The sequence below is a fragment of the Somniosus microcephalus genome, chromosome 7 (genome assembly GCF_052327205.1).
Source record: "Somniosus microcephalus isolate GS21.2 chromosome 7, FLI_Smic_1.0, whole genome shotgun sequence".
NCBI classification, from domain to species: Eukaryota; Metazoa; Chordata; class Chondrichthyes; order Squaliformes; family Somniosidae; genus Somniosus; species Somniosus microcephalus.
In genome coordinates, this window is record NC_140993.1 from 174,293,847 (window position 1) to 174,313,156 (window position 19,310).

The 19,310-nt window shown below is 49.9% G+C and overlaps 1 protein-coding gene across 1 annotated transcript in view; it reads left to right on the forward strand.

Annotated features, from left to right (window-relative positions):
• Positions 1-19,310, forward strand: part of stmn2b (stathmin 2b) — a 73,508-nt gene that overhangs the window by 30,807 nt on the left and 23,391 nt on the right. The window contains exons 2-3 of the mRNA XM_085993217.1: positions 15,023-15,118; positions 17,691-17,869. Of these exons, the coding sequence (XP_085849343.1) occupies positions 15,023-15,118; positions 17,691-17,869 (275 nt within the window). The remainder of the gene's footprint in view (positions 1-15,022; positions 15,119-17,690; positions 17,870-19,310) is intronic.

Here is a 19,310-nt window from a genome sequence, read left to right on the forward strand (position 1 = left end):
CAGATAGGGGGAAAGGTTTAAAATCAATTCCCACAAATAATAGAAGAACATGCAACCTCCTGCACTGTATGCATATATGAAACAAACCCATCAGTGCGACAGAAGAGGCAATCAGGAGAGGAGTCCATGAAACAGCTCAGTAGCCTGTTACATCTCAAGTCCCAATAGTTCTGGTAAAAAGGCTCAAGAACAGACCCATCCACTGGGGACACTTGCCCTTCTGAAGGTGTTAGCACCTCGCGCCAGGAGGCACCTTGACTGGAGACAGAAACGAGGACTTTTTTTTTCTCCTCTAGGAGAAGTCTGAGGTGGACAATGAATTGGCTGAAAGAAATGGAGCAGTTGGTATGAGTAAAATGAGTGACAGTGGGTTGAGGAGTGTACTAAGTGGAGTTCCCCAATAATCAGTGCTGGGTCCCCTACTACTAATCTATGTAAACAGCCTGGATCCAGAAGCACATGCAAGTTGGTCAAATTCACAGATGACATTAAATTAGGGAGCAGTTGAATCTGATGAAGCAGCCAAGAAACTGCAGAAGGACCTGGATTAATTTAATACCAATTAAATGCAAGGTCACATGTCAAAGAAAAAAAATAACGACATAATGAACGATGTCAAACTAGCGAGTCAGTTGCCTGAACGAGATGTGGCAATGATAGCAGTCACTCGACACTGACCATGTTCTGATACTGCAGAGCTGCAATTAACAAGCAAACACTGAGTTATACTGAGTTAGATTGTTAAATCAGTGCAGCATAACTCTGAGGCTAATTTACTTCAGTGGGAATAAAAATCGGGAGAAATGTAAAATGGGCTGTTGATTCACTGATCACCCACTTTACACTATCGCAGAGTTTTTAAATCTACCCCATTTTTTAAAATATTCATCCATGGGCTGTGGGCATCGCTGGCAAGGCTAGCATTTATTGCCATCCCTAATTGCCCTTGCGAAGGTGGTGGTGAGCCGATTTCTTGAACTGCTGCAGTCCGTGTGGTGAAGGTACTCCTACAGTACTGTTAGGGAGGGAATTTCAGGATTTTGACTATGAAGGAATGGCGATATACTTCCAAGTCAGGATGGTGTGTGACTTGGAGGTGGTGGTGTTCCCATGTACCTGCTGCCCTTGTTCTCCTAGTGGAAGAGGTCGCGGGTTTGGGAGGTGCTGCCGAAGAAGCCTTGGTGAGTTGCTGCAATGCATCTTGTAGATGGTACACACTGCAGCCACGGTGCACTGGTGGTGGAGGGAGTGAATGTTTACGGTGGTGGATGGAGTGCCAATCAAGCGGGCTGCTTTGTCTTGGATGGTGTCGAGCTTCTTGAGTGTTGTTGGAGCTGCACTCATCTAGGCAAGTGGAGAGTATTCCATCACACTCCTTGTGCCTTGTAGATGGTGGAAAGGCTTTGGGGAGTCAGGAGGTGAGACACTCGCCGCAGAATATCTGACCTGCTCTTGCTGCCACAGTATTTATGTGGCTGGTCCAGTTAAGTTTCTGGTCAATGGTGACTCCCAGGATGTTGATGGTGGGGGATTCGGTGATGGTAATGCTGTTGAATATCAGGGGGCGGTGTTTAGACTCTCGCTTGTTGGAGATAGTCATTGCCTGGCACTTGTGTGGCGCAAATGTTACCTGCCACTTATCAGCCCAAGCCTGAACATCGTCCAGGTCTTGTTGCATGCGGGCATGGACTGCTTCATTATCTGAGGAGTTGTGAATGGCGCTGAACACTGTGCAGTCATCAGCGAACATCCCCATTTCTGACCTTATGTTGGAGGGAAGGTCATTGATGAAGCAGCTGAAGATGGTTGGGCCTAGGACATTGCCCTGAGGAACTCCTGCAGCGATGTCCTGGGGCTGTGATGATTGACCTTCAATCACCACAACCATCTTCCTTTGTGCTAGGTATGACTCCAGCCAGTGGAGAGTTTTCCCCCCAATTCCCATTGACTTCAGTTTTACTAGGGCTCCTTGATGCCACTCTGTCAAATGCTGCCTTGATGTCAAGGGCAGTCACTCTCGCCTTACCTCTGGAATTCCGCTCCTTTGTCCATGTTTGGACCAAGGTTGTAATGAGGTCGGGAGCTGAGTGATCTTGGCGGAACCCAAACTGGGCATCAGTGAGCAGGTTATTGGTGAGTAAGTGTCGCTTGATAGCACTGTCAGTGACACCTTCCATCACTTTGCTGATGATTGAGAGTAGACTGATGGGGTGGTGATTGGATTTGTCCTGCTTTTTATGGACAGGACATACCTGGGCAGTTTTCCACATTGTCAGATAGATACCAGTGTTGTCGCTGTACTGGAACAGTTTGGCTAGAGGAGCAGCTAGTTCTGGAGCACAAGTCTTCAGCACGATGGCCAGGATGTTGTTGGGGCCCATAGCCTTTGCTGTATCCAGTGGGCTCAGCCATTTCTTGATATCACGTGGAGTGAATTGAACTGGATGAAGACTAGCTTCTGTGATGGTGGGGACCTCCGGAGGAGACCGATATGGATCATCCACTCAACACTTCTGGCTGAAGATGGTTGCAAGCGCTTGAGCCTTGTCTTTTGCACTCGCGAGCTGGGCTCCACCATTCAACCAAGCTTCTATTCATCCCTATTAACTCTCCCTTCCTGGATCAACATCAATTCCTTTTTATTTTTCCCTCTCTAAGGTGGCGTACAATAATTGTAGCTTTTCTACAATAAAGGTGCTATATAAATGTGAGTTGTTGTTGCTCTAAGTTGAATACAAACCATTAATCCGGAGCACAGAATGAATTTGGAAGTGAAACTGGCCTTGCGCAGTAGCACAAATGGTGATAGCCATTTGACAGTCCATTTAATCCCTGCCTGATTTTCTTCTCCATTGAAGCTGCTGATTCTCCATTGCCTGTTTTGCAGTTCAGCCCAAGGCCAATTTCACCCCCAGTGCCATTAAAGTTATGAACGGAGTTTGATAGGATGGATGTGGAGAAACAGGGGTATAAATTCCTTGAGTAATAGCAAATTGGTAGCACGTTTCGCACTCCAATTGACTGTCATTTCCATTGACTTTTAATGGAAAAAAAATTGGGGGGAGTGCAAAAATGGGCTGTTGATTCACTATTGCCCGTTTTGCGCTATTGCCCAAGGCAAAATAATACCCCAGAGGTTCCACTTGTAGGTGAGTCCAGAACAAATGGGCTTAAATATAAGATAGCCACTAACTGATCAAATGAGGAATTTAGGAGGGATTTCTTTACACAGAAAGTGGTGCGATTGTGGAGCTTGCTGCCACATGGAGTGCTTCAAGCAGAGAGCATTGATGTATTTAAGGAGAGGCTGGATGCATACATGAAGGAGAAGGGAATAGAGGGATAGAGTGCTATAATGGGAAGAGCTAATGGGAAGGCATGGACCAGTTGGGGAGAATGACCTGTTACTGTGCTGTAGATTTTATGTAAGTTAAATCACACCTGAAAATCAAGGGGACATGGGTCCAAAGTGGTAAAAAGCAAGATCAGGACTGAAGTCAGGAATCAGATTCAGATTAGATTCAGATTAGATTTATTTGCCATATGTAACAAGTACAATGGAATGCTTGTTCCCCGTAGGGACGCGTCAGCTATACATACAGCGCCGCGTTCAGAGTCAATGCAGTGGGAGCACGATGTCCCTCAGCCGCTCCGTCCTTCTCTTCACCGCGGCCTCCTCCTCACTGTTGCCGGCTCCAGATGTGGTGGCCTGCTTCTCCCGCTCTGGCCACCATGCCCGGCTCCCCTCCTCCCATCCGGACTGCGAGTTACCCGAAATGGAGCTGCCGGCCGACGTGCTGCAGCTTGTCGTTGAGTCTGCTCACGACTTCATATAAAGAGTGATTAACATCTGGAATGTTCCTTCAGGTACAGTATTGAAAGCAAAAAACTCAAATCTCTCTAAAAGCAGTTATGCTGCAATAGTTAGACAATAGGGGGCCAATTCTTGTCTTCCTAGTATTCCAATTTAAGGCGCTAGTGAAACAGCAGAGAACAGAAAATCCAGCAGAAATCAGTTCCACCAGATTCCTGCTAGTTTAAGGCCCAGCTTTATCTTAGTCAATCCTGGGTCAGGATTCTGAAGTTCTCACCCAAATCACGGTGTGCAGAACAATACAGGAAAGGGCACCATTCTATTTCCTGGCACATGGCCTTCTGGACACAGAGGCCTTGATTTTCATTGGGCCATGAGGCGGGCTTTTAGGCGTGCGGGGGGTTAAAATCGCAAAACCTTGGGGTCGCGACCCCCCCCCCCCGCCGCCTGGTTCCCGCCTCCACACCATTTTAACCTAGGTGTGTCTGATTGACCTGAATCAGTCCCGCCTGCAACAGGCGGGACTGGTCTTTAGGGCCCTTAAACAACACTGATTGGCCTTTATAATCCCATTTTAACAGGCCCTTGCCTGTTTAACCCTTTTCCCACGTAAAACGCGCCTGGTGGGGATGACCTGGCGTGAACACTATTGGCTTGCTGACTATCAGCTGCAGGTCCAACATCAAAGAGGAGATTTGATCAGTCATCATTTGCAGGTGGCAGGACTTTGTTGTCTCAGCTCTGGGGGAGCTTTTAGAAGGCATAACCACAGCTGTGGAAGTTTGGAGCCTGACACCCATCTCCAGTGTGACCTCCTGTGAGACCCCTCTCGCCACCCTCACTTAGCGCTTCCTCAACTGAGGCACCTACCAGAAGCATGGGAGGCCTTTTTTTCCTTCCCCTCTTGGCATTAGAGGACCTCCAGCCCCATTCACGAAATGACACACGCCACAAATGCAGAAGTTGCCATCAGAATTTTTATGAGAAACACACAAGTGATGGCATTTCCACAAAATACACAGCATTTCACCCAAGTGACTACCCTTGTGACTAATTGTGCTTTATTTTCCTCTTATGCGTGCTCCTATGTAGTGGTTCCCCTGTGGCTTCAGCAAATGTGGAGGCCCCTTGCTCACTTTCCTGCTGCTCCTGTCTCGACACCTTTGGCGGCGTCTTCTGGGGTGGCGAGCCTGTGAGGGCTCGCCAGCAGTCTGCTGCTCCTGCGGCTGTGCAGGAGTTGAGACGTCTATCTCCGTTGGGTGTGGACTCCGGCAGGGCTCTGACCGAGGGCTCTGCAGTGCCATGGAAGTGTGAGCGCTTGGAGAGGAGCCCCTACTTCCTTGAGGTCTGCCACCAACCTTCTTCTCATGGGTCAGGTCCCCCTCAGTGCCTGCAAGTGGCTTGAGAGCAGCTTGCTGCACATCAGGGGGGCCATGGGGACCCGTATCTGCAATGGCAGTCCTACTCAGAAGGACTTCCATGAAGGTCTGGTTTCTCTGTTCAATAGATGCCCATCGCTCCTCAAGAGATGTCATTCAATTCTGAACACTCACCATGTTTTCCATACCCTGGCAACTAACCTCCTCCATGGCCGTAGCCCTCCTCTCCTCTACCGTAGCCAGCCTTACCACGGAGGCAGCAATCATTTCCACATAGGTAGCCATCCTTTCCGTGTTGATGCGTTCATGCGCCAATGACTCCACAAAGGCTCTGCTCATGTTCGCAATGGACTCCTCCATTCGCTCCACACTCGCAGCGACCCTAGAGACAAAACCTGCCAGAGACTCCTGCATCTGTGCCTGGAGTTCCATCACCTCTGATCTTACAGATGGACCCAGAGGCAGAGGGTTGACATGCAGCTGAGCCGAGCTGGCAGAGTCCTGCGCCCTCCGATGAGGACTCTCCACTGCTGTCCCTGTCTCCACAATCTACTGATGCTCACTTGTAAGCTGTGATACACCAGGTGACAACTCTATGTCCCGAAGGTCCCACCGAGGTGTGAGTGTCTGCGATGGTGCTGGGTGCGCTTATTTCTGATGCTGCGCCCTCAGAGGTTGCAGATTCCTCTGAGGAGTCCAGCTGCTCAGGCTCTTCCTCCTGCACAGTGGGGACGGGGGCTCTCGATGGTCCTGTGGGGGAGTCAAGGAAAAAGTTAGAGATGTGATGCCAAGGTTACATGCACATTGCATTTTGCAGATGATCATAAGTCCATATGATGTAGCTTCAGAATCATTATCAGTGACTCATGCAATGCCAATGAGAGAGATGGAAAACTATTCTGTCACCAGCTTGCGGGGATGCTCCTGCCTGTCCTTCCCCAACGTCCACATCTCGGTCAGCCCCGGCAATCTCCAGGACGCCTTCCTCCCAGGGGGTGAGCTGGGCTAATGAGGGTGGCCCTCCTCCTGTCCTGGCTCGCGCTCTCCTGTTGTGAGCTCTCTTTTCCTGCAATGAGGGAGACAAGTGGAGGTTGAGTGAGAATGAAGGAGTGAGTGCAGAGATTGCATAGCATAGATACTTAGAAGGAGACAAAGATGGAGTGAGGTTGCAATACCAAGGGCCCTTCCTGTGTGTGGTCAGTTGTGTTCAAAGCATCAGAGTGAGGGAGTGTGAGGGCTGCATGGTGGCATAGTTATGTGAATGTGAGCATAGAGAGAGAGGGAACGGGTAAGGGTGCATGGATGTGAGTGTCTAGGGGGATGTGCAGGAAGAGATTGCTGAAGCTGAGTGCTGGTGAGGAAAGGCAATGGGGATCAGATTGAGGATGATAGAAACATCATACAGTACTTACTTTTCCAGTGCGAAGAAGGTCATGGAATCTTTTCCTGCACTGCAACCACGTTCTTCGTGTGAGCCCCAAGCAGTTGACTTGGCCTGCCACCTCTAGCCACACAGCCTTGGTCTGGCTGGGAGGCCTCTTCCTCCCTGAAGAAGGGAAGAGGACCTCCGTGTGGGCCCTAGCACCATCCAATAATGCCTGTAGTGAAGCCTCATCAAACTTGGGCGCAGATCTGGCCCTCCCGCTGGCCGTTCCTCCTGCAGGCTCCTGTGCCATCTCAATGTTGAAGGTTGGAAGCCTGCAGAAGAAGCAAGGCTTGCTGTGAACCTTAAAAGCAGCAGCAATGATGATTGTGTGGCGGATCGCCACCTAAACGGGCGCAATCCACTTTTCCGTCCGTGGACAATAAATCGGGCACCTTGCCTTTAAGAAGCACACTGCCTTTAAGGCATGACAAAGGAGCGGGCGTCACCCTCAGCGTGTACACAAAAGCGCGGGCGTCGCCGACATTCTGTTTTCGGGTTTAGCAGAGAGAAGAGCTGGGGCAGCCATCTCTCAAGAGAATGTAATAAAAAGCCATGTGTTCCTCAGATCGGTTCGGCCTCCATTCGTGTTCCGCGGCAGCCTCAACATTGGTGACCCCGACGCTCAGAACGTATTCCGAGCACTGCAACGGCGGACACGAACGCAGTTTCCGTGAAACTGCCGGAGTTTTGGGAAAACCAGCCTGAAGCCTGGTTCCTCCAAGCTGAGTCCCGATTCCGGCTGCGACACATCACCACAGATGGGACGAAGTATGACTACCTCGTCGCATCACTCGGTAGCTCCACAGTCACGAAGGTCTGGATAGCGCTGCAGAAGTCACCAGAGGAGGGCAAGTATGCACATCTTAAGGCCGCGCTCCTTAAAAAATTTACGACCTCGACATACCAGCGAAACTGCCGCCTCCTCGACCTTCCAGGCCTCGGTGACGCCTCGCAGTCAGACCTCCTTTCCCACATGCTCTCACTCACCGACGAGAGCCCACCCGGGTCCCTCTTCCGCACGCTGTTCATCCGCCAGCTACCTCCCAGCATCCGCCCAGCGATCGTGGCGTCCGGCCTCACGGACCTAGAAGCCCTGGCCGACGAGGCCGACAAGCTGCTGTCCGCTCACTCCAGCCGCGACGTCGCTCCGGACCTGGCAGCCACAGCCTGGGCGCGCCCCTCACCGGCCACCACGCGGCCACAAGGCCCAGCCACGGGGCCCACGGGGCCTTCGCGCCCCACAAACCCGGGCTACTGTTACTACCACGCACGGTTCGGCGCCAGGGCACAACGGTGCACACCTCCCTGCTCCTTCAAGTCCGCCCCCATACCAGCCCCCGCGATGGCCGTGGGCCACGCGGGCTCCCTGCTGTACGTCACGGATGACAAAACTGGCCGCCGGTTCCTGTGCGACACTGGAGCTCAGCACAGCATCATCCCGGCCTCCGCCCTCGACATCCAAAAGGGCGAACGAGGACAGGCGCTGGCTGCCGCTAACGGCTCGGACATCCGGACGTACGGCACCCGCACAGTCACCCTCAACCTCGCTGGTCGCCGCTACCGATGGGAGTTCATCACTGCCAAGGTACTCTCCCCTCTCATCAGCGCAGATTTCCTGTGCGCCCACGGCCTACTGGTAGACACCCCTCGACACCGCCTCGTGGACATGAACACCATGTCCCCCATCCTGGGCGCCATGGCCCCCCGTCAACCCGCCGACATGGCGTCACAGTGCCACGCCCGGGCAACGGATGACTACTCGGCACTCCTGGCCGAATTCCCGGCCCTCACCAACCCGACCTTCTCCGCGGAGGTCGCCAAACATGGGGTGGAACACTTCATCCCCACCACAGGCCCCCCAGTGTACGCCCACGCCCGCAGGCTGGACCCGGCCAAACTGGAGATCGTGCGGACCGAGTTTGCCACTATGGAACAGCTCGGCATCATCCGCCGCTCCAACAGTCCCTGGGCCTCCCCACTCCACATCGCCCCCAAACCAGGCGGGGGTTGGCGCCCCTGCGGGGATTACCGCTGCCTCAACGACGCCACCACCTCTGATCGGTACCCCGTGCCGCACATTCAGGACTTCTTGGCTAGACTGGTCAGCCGCTCAGTCTTTTCCAAAGTCGACCTGGTGCGCGGCTACCACCAAGTCCCCGTCCACCCCGCGGACGTCCCCAAGACGGCCGTAATCACCCCCTTCGGGCTTTTCGAATTCCTGCGGATGCCCTTCGGCCTCAAAAACGCGGCCCAGGCATTCCAACGGCTCATGGACTCGGTCCTTCAGGACCTGAAGTTCCTGTTCGTCTACCTGGACGACATCCTGGTAGCCAGTTCCTCCAAGCAGGAACACCTTAGCATCCTGTTCGGGTGCCTCAGCGACCACGGGCTCATCCTCAGCCCAGCCAAGTGCCAGTTCGGCCTGGACAAGATCGACTTCCTCGGCCACCACATCACCCATGCTGGGGCCATTCCCCTGCCCACCAAGGTGCAGGCCGTCCAGCAATTTCCCCGCCCCACCACCATCAAAGGACTCCAGGAGTTCCTCGGGATGGTGAATTTCTACAACCGCTTCATCCCCAAAGCGGCGTCCCTCATGAGGCCCCTGTATGAAGCCCTCCGGGGCAGGAGCAGCAAGATGGCGGTTGAATGGATGGCAGACGTATCAGCCACCTTCAACTCCACCAAGACCGCGCTCGCCGACGCCACCCTGCTCACACACCCACGGCCCAATGCCAGAGTAGCGCTCACCACAGACGCCTCTGACCACGCGGTCGGCGCCGTGTACGAGCAGTGGGTCGACGGCGCCTGGCAACCACTTGCCTTCTTCAGCCGCCAACTACGCCCCCCGGAGGTCAAGTACAGCACCTTCGACCGCGAGCTCCTCGCGCTGTACCTGGCGGTCCGCCATTTTCGGTTTTTGCTGGAGGGCCACCCCTTCACTGCGTTTGTCGACCACAAACCCCTGACATTCGCAATGGCAAAGACAACCGACCCCTGGTCCGCCAGGCAGCAGCGCCAGCTCGCGGCAGTGTCCGAGTTCACCACGGACATCCAACACGTCTCCGGCCGAGACAACGTGGTAGCCGACTGCCTCTCCCACCCCGCCATCCACGCCGCACACCTGGCAGTCGACTACGCTCAACTCGCAGCAGACCAGCTCACGGACCCTGACCTGCTCTCCGCACCTACCAACCTACCAGGGCTACGCCTGGCCGACGTCGCCTGCGGCCCAACCGCAGTCACGGTCAAGTGCGACATATTCCTATCTCAACCTCGGCCCGTCGTCCCAGCGTCCTGGCGCCGCCGGGTATTCGAGATTCTCCACAACCTCTCCCACCCCGGCGCCCGCGCATCCATCAAATTGGTAGCCAACCGCTTTGTCTGGCGTGGCCTTCGCAAGGATGTGCGTACTTGGGCCAACTCCTGCCTAGCCTGCCAACGGGCCAAGGTGCAGCAACACACGAAAGCACCCCTCGAGGAGTTCACCGTCCCTTCACGTAGATTCGATCACATCCACGTGGACATCGTCGGGCCCCTGCCGCCGTCGCAAGGCCACACGCACTTGCTGACGATCGTCAACCGCACCACGCGCTGGCCCGAGGCAATTCCACTGACCTCTACCACCACCGCCGACATCGCCAGAGCCTTCGTCAGCACCTGGGTCGCACGGTTCGGCGTCCCCTCCGACATGACGTCGGACAGAGGTCCGCAATTTACCTCTGAACTGCCATCGCACGCAATCTCGGGGTGACCATTCACCACACCACAGCGTACCACCCCCAAGCCAACGGACTGTGTGAGCGGTTCCACAGACCCTTGAAGGCATCTCTTTGAGCCAGCCTCCAGGACAGCGCCTGGACCGACCGACTCCTGTGGGTCCTCCTCGGCCTGCGCTCCGCGGTTAAAGAAGACCTCCACGCATCGGCAGCAGAGCTCGTGTACGGCCAGCCGCTGCGCGTACCCGGCGAGTTCCTGCCCACCGCCACGACACCCTGGTCAGCCGACCAGCAACGCCACGACTTCGCCTCACCGGCGCTACAGTTCGCCCCGGTGCCCATTGCCCGGCACGGCGAATCCACCTCACGTCCCGCTAAGCCTGCACCAGGCACGGTTCATTTTCGTCCGGCACGACGCCCACCGCGGACCCCTTCAACCCCCGTACGACGGGCCCGACAAAGTGCTACAGGCTGGGGACAAATTTTTCGCCCTACAAGTGGGCGACAGGACTGAAAGTGTCGGTTGACCGACTCAAGCCAGCACACTCGGAGCCCGGTGAGCAGGTCCCAGTAGCTCGTCCACCGCCACGCGGCCGACCTGCCCTCAAGCCAGTACGCCCGGCTGCTCCACGCCCGGCCGTTCCACGTCCACCAGCATCCTACAAGAGCCGCTCCGGCCGGCCCATCAGACCGCCGCACCGTCTCGTCCACACCTCCTAAGTGGATTCTGGGGGGAGCTGTGTGGCAGATCGCCACCTAAACGGGCGCAATCCACTTTTCCGTCCGTGGACAATAAATCGGGCACCTTGCCTTTAAGAAGCACGCTGCCTTTAAGGCATGACAAAGGAGCGGGCGTCGCCCTCAGCGTGTACACAAAAGCGCGGGCGTCGCCGACATTCTGTTTTCGGGTTTAGCAGAGAGAAGAGCTGGGGCAGCCATCTCTCAAGAGAATGTAATAAAAAGCCATGTGTTCCTCAGATCGGTTCGGCCTCCATTCATGTTCCGCGGCAGCCTCAACAACGTCATATTCTGCGACTTTCTGACTGGAAATACTCAATTGCCAAGGCTTCCCACACGCTGGAAATCAATTGGCCAATTGTGTTAAATTTGTATCCATCTCACAGACCCATTTACAATCGTGTCGGAATCACTAAATTCGGGGAAACCGCCAATTCCCCGCACCTGAACTAAAATCGACCCCAGAGTCTCCAGGATGCCTATTGAAATCTGGTGGGAACAAGCAGATCATTAAAAGGCCTGCAGACTTTTATGGTAAGTGCATTAGGCCTTTTAAAGGCCTTTCTTGCAGTTTTATTTGTTTCCCCCGCCCCACAATTGGCACATAGGCTTTCATGCTCTTTTGCACAGAGCTCCCTTTATTGGCATAGGAGTGTGACTGTGGTAACTGCCTTCTCAGGGTCTGAATCAGCAGATGGGAAGATACCAATTTGTGCCATTTGTTGCAAAGACATCTGCAGCTAAGATGCATCATACAGCTTGTGCAGGAACAGTAGCGGTTAACAGTGGCCTGAAACTTGGATGCATCTTCTTATAGGCATGCTGTAGTGCTGACCTATGGGATGGTGGTGTAGAGTAACATGGAGGAAAACCTTCCTCACAAGCATCTCATGCAGCACCACCCTGACTTCAGCAGCCATCAGAGGTGGTCAAGTGCTGGGCTGCACTTATACTTGTCTGTAGCTTTATGACAGCACCAATGGGTCCCTTTTCCAGGCCTGCCCCTTCAGCCTTTGCATTGGATGCTGTTAAGTTGACAGGTCTCTTAATGCTCTCCAGAAGCTTTCTAAATATTTGTCCCCCTCCTTGTAACACTCCCCTTGAATTGTCACCATCCTTTTAAATTTGAATTGCACACACTTTTCCAAACCTACCAATGGTATCATCCTGAGTTGTGAATAATTTTGTAAATGAGTTGAGACTAGAAAATCGATTGCTATTAGTACTTGGGTTGCAGGTGAGTGTTTTTGGACACTAAGGGAATCAACGGATATGGGGATAGGGCGGGAAAGTGAAGTTGAGGTAGAAGATCAGCTATGATTGTATTGAATGGTGGAGCAGGCTCGAGGGGCCGTAAGGCCTACTCCTGTTCCTAATTCTTATGCTCTTAAAGCCGTGCATTCCAAATTAGAACTGACTTACACCTGAAGCTGAAAATTGCCCCTGGTCTCTACAACAGATTGCCCTTAAAAGTTAAATAGCCTCCCTCATCTACACTTGTGATTTTTGTAATAAGAGGTTGAATAGGTCTGATCCTTCACTTCTCACACAATGAGAGCAATTTTTGTATTTTGCAAATGGAGACACAATATCAATGTTGAAACAATTAGGATAGACTAATGTTACTTTAGGCCTACGTGTCTTCCACCTCATTCTTCACCTTAAGAGCCAATACCCATTTGCCTCACAGATCCTCCTTCTGATACAATTCATCATTCTCATTTTTATACAAATTTGCAATTTTTCATCCTTACATTATGTATATATTATCTTCAAAGTTAACCTTTAAAGTTCATGCAACAGAGGCGGAGACTGTGGTTTTGCGAGTTATTTTAGTTAAACTCAAACAAGTGGATTAAAAAATAAATTTTTAACTAACACAAAGGTATTCTACCTCCCAAGGAATGCAGCTCCATGCTTGTACACGACAAACTTCCTGCTGTCTATAGAAGGCAACATCTACTCTCGCAGCCCTGCAACATGTATTAGAATAGCCCTATAACAGGGTATCCCTATAACAGGGTATCCCTATAACAGGGTATCCCTATATCGCCTGTCTTTATCGGAAAGAGTAGTTAAACAAGCATATTCATTTTCTAGTTTAAGTTGTGAGCTTTACATAATCTTTCCAAATTTCACTACACTTTTAAATAAGGGTAAACTTTATGCTATTCTTGCATGCTGATGAGATGCACATGTAAGTCCACATACTATGTCATTCTGTGCTTGGTAATTACCAGTTTCATAAGACTGGTCTTATAGGTGGTACAGAGAGTCCTGCAGAGCATCTCAATACCTCCCGAACAGATTGTTAGGAACGGAAAACAGCCTCTCTGAACTGTTAGGAATGTTGGGTGACACCTCACCTGCAGTGGGAATTGAACCATGTTGTGTTTAAACATAAAACAAATTTGAATATCAGGAATTTGTGAAGTCAAAGGATATACATACGAACATCATGAATGACAAAATACACATCTCTTTAAAAACTACACGTTATAACAGCATTGACTTTGAGAAGAAAACCGTAAGATAGCCTAGTATGGACATAGTGAAAATTAACCAGGAGGAGGTTTAAAAAAAAAAGGAAACAAATTGCAAGCATAAAGTATTTTTCAACCCGCTACTATGCATTTAAATAACTTTAGGGGCATGTATAATGCTGTGATAAACCTACTGCTGAAGAACTAATGGAACCTAATTCCTTTAAAGGTGGCAGATATTTAGCAGTGCAGTACTACACGGTGAAGCTAGATTATTAGATGTAGAATGGAGCTCTCCAATTGGAGAGAAAAATGTCCATAGAACACATTAGGGTACAGAGAGGAGAATGGCAACTTTCCTAATGTGTGCAAGGATCCCCAATTATCTAGGAAAACAGATCCTTGCACACATTTCTGATTGGCGTGGTGTCATACATGTAAATCTGGAGAAAACAAACACACACACTTAGTTATTTGCTGTTAATTTTAGGTTATAAAAAAATCAATATTCATATATTATACAAAGCTTTGCAGTATTAACCTTCTAATGGAATACCACCAGAATCTCTGAAAACTCTAGGACACAAAGAATTACCATTTGCAGTAATGAAAAGATAGCAAGGTTATTCCTCTACAAAATGAAATTGCATAAAGATAAACATTTTGTATTGCACTGCTTTCCAAGGTAGAATTTGGTTTGAATGTTTCCGAAATTAATTTATGAGTAAAATATTTACTGACACATACAGAATATTATAGGATCTGTGATGGCAGGGGGAGGAAGATCAGGACATCTGGCAAAGGTGACATCTTTTTCCAGGAGATGTACTCATGCAATATTTCTTTATTTTAATGAAGCTCCCACCAGTTCCAGGAGGGTGTAACCGCCACCTGCCCCCAGACTCCAAGATCTAGCGTTACGGGTCTTCATCCCTTTTTCCATTCCATAATGCCTTCTGAACTGGCACATACAGATCTTTAAGGACTGGAAAATCGGACCCACGACCTTTGGTATCAAGAGTCATCTGTATCTGCATTTAAACAGAGTGGTGATGAGGGTGAGGCAGTGTCGGAGCATGTTGCAGTACCAGTGCATGTCAGCATGATGTGCTCTTGCCATGGAGAGGAGGCAGTGGGAGGCCAGATGTTTCCCCACAATTGAAGGAGGGAAGTTGGAAGAAGAGTTGTCCCTAGGTTGCTGTCACACAGTTCCTCGATTGTGCTTCACCTTTTTTACACATTTTGTATTCCTTTATTTTATTCATTCCTGGGATGTGGACGTCACCGGCAAGGCCAGCATTTATTGCCCATCCCTAATTGCCCTCGAGAAGGTGGTGGTTTCAGTCTGTCATTCCTCACTGGGTTCCATCTGTAATTCCTGACAGCCATCTGTATAACATTGTGTAAGGAAACTGAAAACTAATCTTGCAAAAATATGACTTTATGCTTTTGTTTTATTTCAGCGTACAAGGAGAAAATGAAGGAGCTCTCTATGCTCTCTCTCATATGTTCCTGCTTCTATTCTGAACCACATGCTGCCACATTCTATAACTATGATGGTGAGTCATTCTTCATGATTTGAAATCTTTAGGGTTCATTCAATGTAACAGGGAGCAGTTTCTCATAACAATTATAAAGAGATGACAGATCCTATTACAGTAACGAGTACATTTTATGTTTTTAGTGGTAGTTCAAATGGAGCCATCTTGGCTTCCTTACTGTAGTCTGCTAATTAACTTGCTCTCAACTAGTAATCATTCAGTATATATAACAACTGACCTAAAAGCGCCTTCTCTTTTCAATTTAATTATGTGGTAAAACCTGGCAAATTTTACTGTGTAGGATCAAGATGAGCATTAAACTGAACCAAAACTGGGTTAAAACAACTTGGGCCGGTCTGGATAAAGAGAAATAAATTGAACTTTCACCCAATTCAGATGGTGACATTTTGTTGGTCGCTAGTCATTCTGCCCATTCATAGAGTCATGGGGGAGAAATTGGGTGAGTAGCGCCACCTGTTGGCACCTAAAGAGGCAGTCAGTGGCTGTAGCGCCACTGGCTGTGTCTCCCGCGATATTCAGTAGGGGCGCTAATGGTGGCGTTAGGCATTTGCGCTGCGCCGCCACCGATGACGTCATCGGTGTGCGCAGTGCCCCATTCGTGCCCCGTTCGCGATATTTGGTAGCGAACGCCGCAGTTGCGCCGTTCGCTACCCGTGCCCGGTTCACAGGGCCTTACTGTGCCGGCAGCGGCGCAAGTTAAGGTGGAGGTGCGGGGCGGCCGCTTTTTCGGCGGCCGCCTGCCAGCACCTCCATCCCTGGCCTCCTAATCCCCCCCCCCCCCCCCCGGCGGCATTGCCGGCTGTTTCCCGAGAGCCTGGCACTTCTCCTTGGTGCCGGGCTCATTTGCCGGCACTCGCGAGCGGGGATCGCGCTGTTGCAGGCACCTCCCCCTTAACAGTGGGAGGAAGGCCTGCAGTACCGCAGCGTGCCGTGCCGCAGCATGTGGCACTGCAGCACGTTGCGCTGCGATAATCAGTTTCAGCGCCCTAAGAGGGACGCGGAGCGCCTCGAGCCTCGCCCCGTGTCCCTCGAGGGGCACTGAAACTGAATTTCTGGCGATCGGTATCACTCCGATCGCGGCGCTAAATCCTGCGCTCAGGCGACTTTTGCGCCACTTTGGCGCCCCAACCCAATTTCTAGGCCATAAGGTTCTATTTTCCTTGCCCCCAGTGAATGTCCATTTCTCTAGGTACAAAGGTCAGGGGAAAGGGGTAGAGCCCATTTTACCATGTCTCTGCCCCTTTTACGTAGCCCCAGAATGTCTGAGACCACAGAGCTGGGCCTGTGACTGTGGTAGGAACCATGTCAATGCACTGGAAGGGGGCATTCTCAGGAAAGCCCCAGAAATCCTGGGGCTATGTAAAAGTGGCAGAAACTACTCAGCCCCGGGCACTTACGCTGGACGTTCCAGCCTATTTGGCAGGGAGGTGCTTAGAAACATAGAAACATAGAAGATAAGAGCAGGAGTAGGCCATTCGGCCCTTCAAGCCTGCTCCGCCATTCAACGAGATCATGGCTGATCATCCAAACCCTAGCACCCGGTCCCTACACCGACAGCCATCCCACCCAAGCCCTATCCCCGTAACCCCGTAACCCCACGTATTTAATCCCCCCTAATACTAAGGGCCAATTTTTATCATGGCCAATCAACCTAACCCGCACATCTTTGGACTGTGGGAGGAAACCGGAGCACCCGGAGGAAACCCACGCAAACACGGGGAGAATGTGCAAACTCCACACAGTCACCCGAGGCCGGATTTGAACCCGGGTCCCTGGCGCTGTGAGGCAACAGTGCTAACCACTATGCCACCGTGCTGCCCAATGTGCCCCCAGCGGCCATTTCTGTGCAGATCACGTGACCTGCCTCAACCCTGAGAACTTTAGTGGGATCAGCACAAGGTGTAGCACAGGTCATCTCAGCACTTGCACTAAGATGCCCGCCCCCTACAAATTTTATGGGCCTTTTTGGTTGCTAGAGCTCAGCGATTTAAAGAGTAAGTTTTGCTGAAATTCCACTTGCTAAGGTACCAAAGGATGACCACCGGCTGTAACCCAATATTGTACTTTCAGGGGAGTGAAATAAAAGGTAAAAATCAGAGACAACACTTGTTCATCAAAAGAACCTCATGAGAATGACAAGACCTCAAACCAAAAACAATTAGAGGTTGAAATGTAACCTATTTAGCCTATTCTTTGAAAGAGAGTAAGTAGGTTCAATGGGCATTTGTTGCCATGCACCCAGTTCCAGGTGAGAGGAAGGGTAGGCCACAACTGAAGCTGATGCAGTTCCAGAATCAATTAATACAAAACAAAATGTCAACTTTTCGTCAGCTGAGGTAGACACCAGTCACTTAGTGGCTAAGGTGAAATGCACCCAACTGGGTCAGGTGAGTTGAGGTGACGTGCAGATTGAGGCCTCAACCTTTTCTTCCTTGAGGACAGTTAAATGTCTTGCTCACATTATAAACCAATTGTACTTAAATGGCTCTTTTCAATTGATGCAATGATTTGATACAAAATAATTCTGTTGTAAAATGCACGTGTTTACATTACATGCAATATTCTCCAGACATGGAAGTTAAACAAATCAACAAGCGTGCCTCAGGTCAGTCCTTTGAGGTGATCTTAAAGCCACCTTCTCCAGAAGCGGCACCAGCACTGGACCGCTCTCTGACACCTCCGAAGAAGAAGGATCTCTCTTTGGATGAGATCCAGAAGAAGCTTGAGGCTGCTGAAGACAGGAGGAAGGTAAAAATAATGCTTTGGATCATACCAAATGTAATTTAACTTGCAAAAAAATGAAGGGGCTCCCTTGATGACTCTGTGGTACTGGGCCATACAAGTCGGAGTTCAGTCTCTGGTCTGCATGGAGTGGGAATGTTACAGTTGCCCCATATGCATATGTGGATGTCAGGTGAGGACAGGATTGGACTGAACTATCATGGTTCCCATGGTTGAAAGTTCACCGATACTCACGATCCAGATTCCCACATGAAGAATGGTTATTTGGGGAGGCACTGGAGAACCATTGGAAATATGAAACTGTCTCCTAACTGAGGTAGTGCCTTCAGGAGAACCGAGGGAAAATAAATTTTTTAAGTGATATTCTCAGTTAACTCAGATTTTTGACCACATCTATCATGATATTTAAAAGTATAACTTCGCAATATCAGTGATATCAGGTACTGTCAGACTCACATTTTTCTATGAAGTCTACAGAATTAATTTAAAGTACATGATGCAGATGCTGGAAGATAAGTTAATATGTACTGTGTATGCAGGCAAGAGCAGGCCTGTGCCAATCGCACGCCTTTCAGTCGATTACTGCCATCCGATTATAGTGTTTTCCAGTTGTCATTTAAATCTTCATTAAAATGTTTATATTCAATTCCTTTTGGTACTTGAGGCCACTAACTCAAAAGCAACTTCACACAACTCAGGGATAAGACCTGAGTTTCAGTGAAATGAGTTCTCAACCATTTCGAGCTTGCCTTTAGTCTTACCCATAACCTACTTATGAATAATGCAGCCCATTCATCATTACATAATCCATATGATTATTATGAATTTAGGAACAAAAAATACTAATTTCCATTACGCATCAACATATAACACTAATCCTGGAAATAATATTGTATATAATAATTCCACAGTAATGTTTTGACTGAGAGGTACGTGTTATTGGACCATGCATCACACATAATGAAAAAAAATGAAACCAAACTCATAAATTAAAGTTTGTTGAAGGCCCAATGCAGTAACAATTATGAGTGAGAAATAGTCTGTGCCACACATTCATGCTGTGCCTTATAATTAGTTTTAATAACGGAAGCAGTTTTATTATATTCCCAAAGAGATGTGGCCAAACATTCAGTATTTGTAACATTTAAAGCCAGTTTACTGTTAATTAAAATCATAAACCAAGATTTTTTTTAAACCAAGCCAATGGCAACAACTTCAGCTCAATCCATCGAGGACAGCACAATGCTATTGAAGCCACTATTCAATTTACTTGTTATAGCGACACTGCAGAATGGACCTCATTATTCCAAACTCCATTAACTTCAGTGGAGCATACAATCGGGCGAGGTGTAAAATGGGCATCTGACCCCCTAGATGTCTGAGTGAAACTGCTCAATTTGTACCAGTTAATGCCAAATTAAGTATGCTTTTATGCTGTGTACTGTAT